Source organism: Tachypleus tridentatus, chromosome 3, assembly GCF_004210375.1.
Source record: "Tachypleus tridentatus isolate NWPU-2018 chromosome 3, ASM421037v1, whole genome shotgun sequence".
NCBI classification, from domain to species: domain Eukaryota; kingdom Metazoa; phylum Arthropoda; class Merostomata; order Xiphosura; family Limulidae; genus Tachypleus; species Tachypleus tridentatus.
Genome location: NC_134827.1, coordinates 45,898,950 through 45,907,093, shown reverse-complemented (window position 1 = coordinate 45,907,093; position 8,144 = coordinate 45,898,950). Strand labels below are relative to the sequence as shown.

At 31.4% G+C, this 8,144-nt stretch overlaps 1 protein-coding gene across 1 annotated transcript in view; it reads left to right on the top strand.

Moving 5' to 3' along the window:
* Window positions 1–338: 338 nt before the first annotated feature.
* Window positions 339–8,144, top strand: part of LOC143245834 (potassium voltage-gated channel subfamily KQT member 5-like) — a 669,913-nt gene continuing 662,107 nt past the window's right edge. Inside the window, exon 1 of the mRNA XM_076492090.1 lies at window positions 339–1,056. Coding sequence (XP_076348205.1) covers window positions 644–1,056 — 413 coding nt within the window. The 5' untranslated portion in view covers window positions 339–643. The remainder of the gene's footprint in view (window positions 1,057–8,144) is intronic.

Below are 8,144 nucleotides of genomic sequence, written 5' to 3'. Positions count from 1 at the left end.
ATATCTGAATATATTAAATAATTAACACACATATATTAAGATATATTGATAATATTTTATTATATACTTTGATTTTATATATGTATTTGTATGGCTAACTCTGAATTTCGTTTTCCTATTATTTATTTTAACATATCTATATATTCATATGGCTAGCCCTGTATATCGTTCTGGTATTTAATCAGTACCTACATAAAACTTTATCGTTCTGGTGGAGACAGCATTGTGTGTTAACTGCTCTCCTACAGTTATGCTTTCTATTAACTGCATGAAACCATTTTAGAAGTCCCTCAAGCAGATGACAGCTCTGCCATGTGGCTAACTCGAGGGATGTGTGTAAGGACGCGAATAATTCTGTATCATCGCACGTCATCTGCTCCAGAAACAAGGGCGCAAGGTAGGCCGTAACGCGTCTTTTGCCTTAAGATACTAAACGCCCTCAGTACCCATACAGATAAGCAAAGTAGAACGTTCAGTGGCTTGGTTTGGTTCTATTATCACGTGAGAATTGTCCAGTCCATTACTCGCTGTCCACCATAAAGATATGTAGACATGCCATATTACTTCCTTCAACAGAGAAACTTACTGTAGAGACGGTTTATAAACCGTGGTAAAAACAACAGTTAAGCCTGTCTCTTCTTCAATGGAAAACAACGCTCTCGGTATTTCAATAGCTGCTGGATTCAGACACGAGAATGACAGCGACTCGGACCGAGAGACCGTCGTTTCGTCTCCAGACGTTACGACTCCACTAGCCATAGACGTGCCTTCTCCGAACCACCAACGTTTTCAACATACTTCTCCACATATAAAGAATGCTAAAAGTCATCGCGTAGGTTTTGCAGTGGAATTAGAATATGTGGACCCAAGAAGCCATCGGCGAAGTCGCCATCGAGACGCTGATCGGCTACAACAAGCACGGTTAAGCTTACATGGTATCCCAATACATCACAGACCGAGACCGCGGGACCCAAGGTACAGAAAACTTCAGATATTCACATACAATCTTCTCGACAGACCCAGGGGATGGAAATCAATTTCATACCACTTAACAATGTGAGTTTATATTTGAATTCTATTAGCCGGTAAAGTAAGCCATCTTCAAAATCTCAGACGTTAAACCTAAACACTATTGTTCTTTAGTTCCATTTGGCGCTACACTCAGTTTATTGTAACCTACACTCAAGTGATAATTAGTATTATGTATAGTATCACATAATGCACCAACAATTACTTCACAATGACCAAATGACCATATCTTCTTTTAAAAATATAGTTCTCACAAGAGAAATGGTGGTTAGTGTCACAAGACGTTGTACATGTACGCAGCTGGTGCCTACACTATAGCTGGCCTACAGACATGACGAGGATCTATTAGTAAAGTATTATCTCATTTAAACACAAGTTTATTATGTGTAAAGATTAGAATCACTGTAGTGACATGACATTTAAACACAGGTTTATTATGTGTAAAGATTAGAATCATTGTAATGACATGACATTTAAACACAGGTTTATTATGTGTAAAGATTAGAATCATTGTAATGACATGACATTTAAACACAGGTTTATTATGTGTAAAGATTAGAATCACTGTAGTGACGTGACATTTAAACACAGGTTTATTATGTGTAAAGATTAGAATCACTGTAGTGACGTGACATTTAAACACAGGTTTATTATGTGTAAAGATTAGAATCACTGTAATGACCTGACATTTAAACACAGGTTTATTATGTGTAAAGATTAGAATCATTGTAATGACATGACATTTAAACACAGGTTTATTATGTGTAAAGATTAGAATCACTGTAATGACATGACATTTAAACACAGGTTTATTATGTGTAACGATTAGAATCACTGTAGTGACGTGACATTTAAACACAGGTTTATTATGTGTAAAGATTAGAATCACTGTAGTGACGTGACATTTAAACACAGGTTTATTATGTGTAAAGATTAGAACCACTGTAATGACGTGACGTTTAAACACAGGTTTATTATGTGTAAAGATTAGAATCACTGTAGTGACATGACATTTAAACACAGGTTTATTTTGTGTAAAGATTAGAATCACTGTAGTGACGTGACATTTAAACACAGGTTTATTATGTGTAAATATTAGAATCACTGTAGTGACATGACATTTAAACACAGGTTTATTATGTGTAAAGATTAGAATCACTGTAGTGACGTGACATTTAAACACAGGTTTATTATGTGTAAAGATTAGAATCACTGTAGTGACATGACATTTAAACACAGGTTTATTGTGTGTAAAGATTAAAATCACTGTAGTGACATGACATTTAAACACAGGTTTATTATGTGTAAAGATTAGAATCACTGTAGTGACATGACATTTAAACACAGGTTTATTATGTGTAAAGATTAGAATCATTGTAATGACATGACATTTAAACACAGGTTTATTATGTGTAAAGATTAGAATCACTGAAATGACATGACATTTAAACACAGGTTTATTATGTGTAAAGATTAGAATCACTGTAGTGACGTGACATTTAAACACAGGTTTATTATGTGTAAAGATTAGAGTCACTGTAATGACATGACATTTAAACACAGGTTTATTATGTGTAAAGATTAGAATCACTGTAATGACATGACATTTAAACACAGGTTTATTATGTGTAAAGATTAGAATCAATGTAATGACATTTAAACACAGGTTTATTATGTGTAAAGATTAGAATCACTGTAATGACATGACATTTAAACACAGGTTTATTATGTGTAAAGATTAGAATCACTGTAGTGACGTGACATTTAAACACAGGTTTATTATGTGTAAAGATTAGAATCACTGTAGTGACATGACATTTAAACACAGGTTTATTATGTGTAAAGATTAGAATCACTGTAGTGACGTGACATTTAAACACAGGTTTATTATGTGTAAAGATTAGAATCACTGTAGTGACGTGACATTTAAACACAGGTTTATTATGTGTAAAGATTAGAATCACTGTAATGACATGACATTTAAACTCAGGTTTATTATGTGTAAAGATTAGAATCACTGTAATGACATGACATTTAAACACAGGTTTATTATGTGTAAAGATTAGAATCACTGTAATGACATGACATTTAAACTCAGGTTTATTATGTGTAAAGATTAGAATCACTGTAATGACATGACATTTAAACACAGGTTTATTATGTGTAAAGATTAGAATCACTGTAGTGACATGACATTTAAACACAGGTTTACTATGTGTAAAGATTAGAATCACTGTAGTGACATGACATTTAAACACAGGTTTATTATGTGTAAAGATTAGAATCACTGTAGTGACGTGACATTTAAACTCAGGTTTATTATGTGTAAAGATTAGAATCACTGTAATGACATGACATTTAAACACAGGTTTATTATGTGTAAAGATTAGAATCACTGTAATGACATGACATTTAAACACAGGTTTATTATGTGTAAAGATTAGAATCACTGTAATGACATGACATTTAAACACAGGTTTATTATGTGTAAAGATTAGAATCACTGTAGTGACATGACATTTAAACACAGGTTTATTATGTGTAAAGATTAGAATCACTGTAATGACATTTAAACACAGGTTTATTATGTGTAAAGATTAGAATCACTGTAATGACATGACATTTAAACACAGGTTTATTATGTGTAAAGATTAGAATCACTGTAGTGACATGACATTTAAACACAGGTTTATTATGTGTAAAGATTAGAATCACTGTAATGACATGACATTTAAACTCAGGTTTATTATGTGTAAAGATTAGAATCACTGTAATGACATGACATTTAAACACAGGTTTATTATGTGTAAAGATTAGAATCACTGTAGTGACATGACATTTAAACACAGGTTTATTATGTGTAAAGATTAGAATCACTGTATCACTGTAGTGACATGACATTTAAACACAGGTTTATTATGTGTAAAGATTAGAATCACTGTAATGACATGACATTTAAACAGGTTTATTATGTGTAAAGATTAGAATCACTTTGAAACATTTAAACACAGGTTTACTATGTGTAAAGATTAGAATCACTGTAGTGACATGACATTTAAACACAGGTTTATTATGTGTAAAGATTAGAATCACTGTAGTGACGTGACATTTAAACTCAGGTTTATTATGTGTAAAGATTAGAATCACTGTAATGACATGACATTTAAACACAGGTTTATTATGTGTAAAGATTAGAATCACTGTAATGACATGACATTTAAACTCAGGTTTATTATGTGTAAAGATTAGAATCACTGTAATGACATGACATTTAAACTCAGGTTTATTATGTGTAAAGATTAGAATCACTGTAGTGACATGACATTTAAACACAGGTTTATTATGTGTAAAGATTAGAGTCACTGTAGTGACGTGACATTTAAACACAGGTTTATTATGTGTAAAGATTAGAGTCACTGTAGTGACGTGACATTTAAACACAGGTTTATTATGTGTAGAAATTTGTATCAATGTAGGAAAACTACTTTGAAACACAGGTTTATTATGTGTGAACTTTTTGGTAACGGCACTTTTATACTATCTACCGTGTGAACTACTTTATGTGAACCAGTTTTACATTGTTGTGGCTGGTATTATTATAACTATTACTTACTGAACATATTACATATCCGTTTTACTATCTTCAAATGTTCGTGAAAACTCTATACTCTGATTTAAGTAACCACGTTTCTAGAAAGGTTTACAGTTTCGATAATTATGGTTACTAGAGTTTAAATCTAGTGGTAGAATTATAATTATGAGTTTAAATCTAGTGGTAGAATTATAATTATGAGTTTAAATCTAGTGGTAGAATTATAATTACGAGTTTAAATATAGTGGTAGAATTATAATTATGAGTTTAAATCTAGTGGTAGAATTATAATTATGAGTTTAAATCTAGTGGTAGAATTATAATTATGAGTTTAAATCAAGTGGTAGAATTATAATTATGAGTTTAAATCTGGTGGTAGAATTATTTAAATCTAGTGGTAGAATTATAATTATGAGTTTAAATCTAGTGGTAGAATTATAATTATGAGTTTAAATCTAGTGGTAGAATTATAATTATGAGTTTAAATCTAGTGGTAGAATTATAATTATGAGTTTAAATCTAGTGGTAGAATTATAATTATGAGTTTAAATCTAGTGGTAGAATTATAATTATGAGTTTAAATCTAGTGGTAGAATTATAATTATGAGTTTAAATCTAGTGGTAGAATTATAATTATGAGTTTAAATCAAGTGGTAGAATTATAATTATGAGTTTAAATCTAGTGGTAGAATTATAATTATGAGTTTAAATCAAGTGGTAGAATTATAATTATGAGTTTAAATCTGGTGGTAGAATTATAATTATGAGTTTAAATCTGGTGGTAGAATTATAATTATGAGTTTAAATCTGGTGGTAGAATTATAATTACGAGTTTAAATCAAGTGGTAGAATTATAATTATGAGTTTAAATCTAGTGGTAGAATTATAATTATGAGTTTAAATCTAGTGGTAGAATTATAATTATGAGTTTAAATCTAGTGGTAGAATTATAATTATGAGTTTAAATCTAGTGGTAGAATTATAATTATGAGTTTAAATCTGGTGGTAGAATTATAATTATGAGTTTAAATCTGGTGGTAGAATTATAATTATGAGTTTAAATCTAGTGGTAGAATTATAATTATGAGTTTAAATCTGGTGGTAGAATTATAATTATGAGTTTAAATCTAGTGGTAGAATTATAATTATGAGTTTAAATCAAGTGGTAGAATTATAATTATGAGTTTAAATCTAGTGGTAGAATTATAATTATGAGTTTAAATCTGGTGGTAGAATTATAATTATGAGTTTAAATCTAGTGGTAGAATTATAATTATGAGTTTAAATCTGGTGGTAGAATTATAATTATGAGTTTAAATCTAGTGGTAGAATTATAATTATGAGTTTAAATCTAGTGGTAGAATTATAATTATGAGTTTAAATCAAGTGGTAGAATTATAATTATGAGTTTAAATCTGGTGGTAGAATTTTAATTATGAGTTTAAATCTAGTGGTAGAATTATAATTATGAGTTTAAATCTGGTGGTAGAATTATAATTATGAGTTTAAATCCTTTATGAAAAGTTTGTGAGAATTCACATTTGCTATTTTATTGCCGATAAAATATGAAAGAGGGCGCTTTGCTATCTGTTTGTAAGGATTTATCGTCCAGTATAAGGTAACATTTCCCGAAGGTTTGTTATTCACGACCGAACTTAAATAAATGTAGTTTTCATGGCGCCCTTTTTATTAATACCCACTATTCGTTGGTAAAAGAGTTGCCCAAGAGTTGGCGGTGGGTGGTGATGACTAGCTGCCTTCCCTCTAGCCTTACACTACTGAATTTGGGACGGCTAGCGCAGATAGCCCTCGAGTAGCGAAATTTAAAACAAACCAAGGATTTTTACCGAATGAAAGAGTGAATATACACAAGGATACACGTAAATGTTACATGTTAATTTCTTGTTATTTGCATTCAGTAAAAATATATTAAAATTTGACAGCATTGTATCTTCCCTAATTACACTCGTCCCACAATTTGAGGGACGTTACAATAAACCATTCTTCTAAAGTTTTAATTGAAAGAAAGAAATTTTCAGAAATGGGCCCGTCATGGCCAATTATGTTAAGGCATTTGACTCGTAATCCGAGGGTCGCGGGTTCGAATCCCAGTCGCACCAAACATACTCGCCCTTTCAGCTGTTGGGGCGTTATAAAGTTACGGTCAATCCCACTATTCGTTGGTAAAAGAGTAGCCCAAGAGTTGGCGGTGGGTGGTGATGACTAGCTGCCTTCCCTCTAGTCTTACACTACTGAATTATGGACGGCTAGCGCAGATAGCCCTCGAGTAGCTTTGCGCGAAATTCAAAAACAAAACCAAACTACCAGAATCTTTTGTCAGCATTTTTGTTGTACATTTTTTTCTACTTACAAATCTTTGTGACTTACGATTACATAGTTTAATACAATATATCAAATGTAACATGTCTTAATATATATGTAGTTTAATGTTATTATAATTTTTTTATAAAATGCTCCATTGGCACGTTAGTTGATATACGTTCTCTTCGTTCAATTTAACTTAATACAAAGTTACACAATTTATGGTCGTATTGGTGATTTGATTGGTCGTTTCTCGCCGTTCGGAACGTTTTATAACGTCGTACATGGGCTTTGACAGTGTTCAATAAATGTACAATTCACAACATAAATTATCAATATTTTTGTTCCAGTTTGTTACATGTGATTTTTTATAAGATCCCACAGACAATAAAAACAAATCTCTCTTTATTACATATCAATAAACTGTCTAAGTGATGGATTATATTGGTTTAAGGTTATAAACTATTTGGTCTGTATTATTGTGGTTGATGGTTATGAAACTAATTGGTCTGGGTTATATTAATTGAAGGTCATGATATTATTTGGTGTGGGTTATACTGGTTGAAGGTTATGATTGAAGTTGGTTTGAGTTATACTGGTTTAAAATTATGAAATTCAATACTTGGTAAGTATCAATTTAAAACTCTTCACCTGATCGGACTTCTTGGAGTAGTGTTAGATTTCCTATTAAACAGTATCACAAGGATGTCGCACAGCAGGTTCCACATACGGTATTATTTCTCCATCTAGTTTAGAAAGGGATCTATGACTTTCCAGTTTAAAGAAAGTTATATTTAAACCATATTTCTGCCAATAGCAACAGTAGAACTATATGTCAGTTACAGTTCTACTAATAGTTACAATAGAAATATAAGTGAAGCTATAAGTTATAGCTGCTTTAAGAGCTGGTCGAAACGAATCGATTAGTGGCAATAGTTGGTCTTAGAAATGACATTCGTACGAACACGATCCATTAGCCACACTCTGTGGCTAGTGAGTTCCGTTCTCGACTTTGGATGAGTGTTTTTCAAATGTTAAAAGTCCGTTTGGTGTCCGTGTGACTTCTTGATCCCGTCCTTTGACTCTTTTGGGGCTATTTTCAAATAATAAAACCAGAATAATAATTAGGTGACCTTTAGAGTTCTTTCCTGGGTTCTGTTTCGAATTTATTCAAGTACTAAAACTTTATTGAAATACAGAA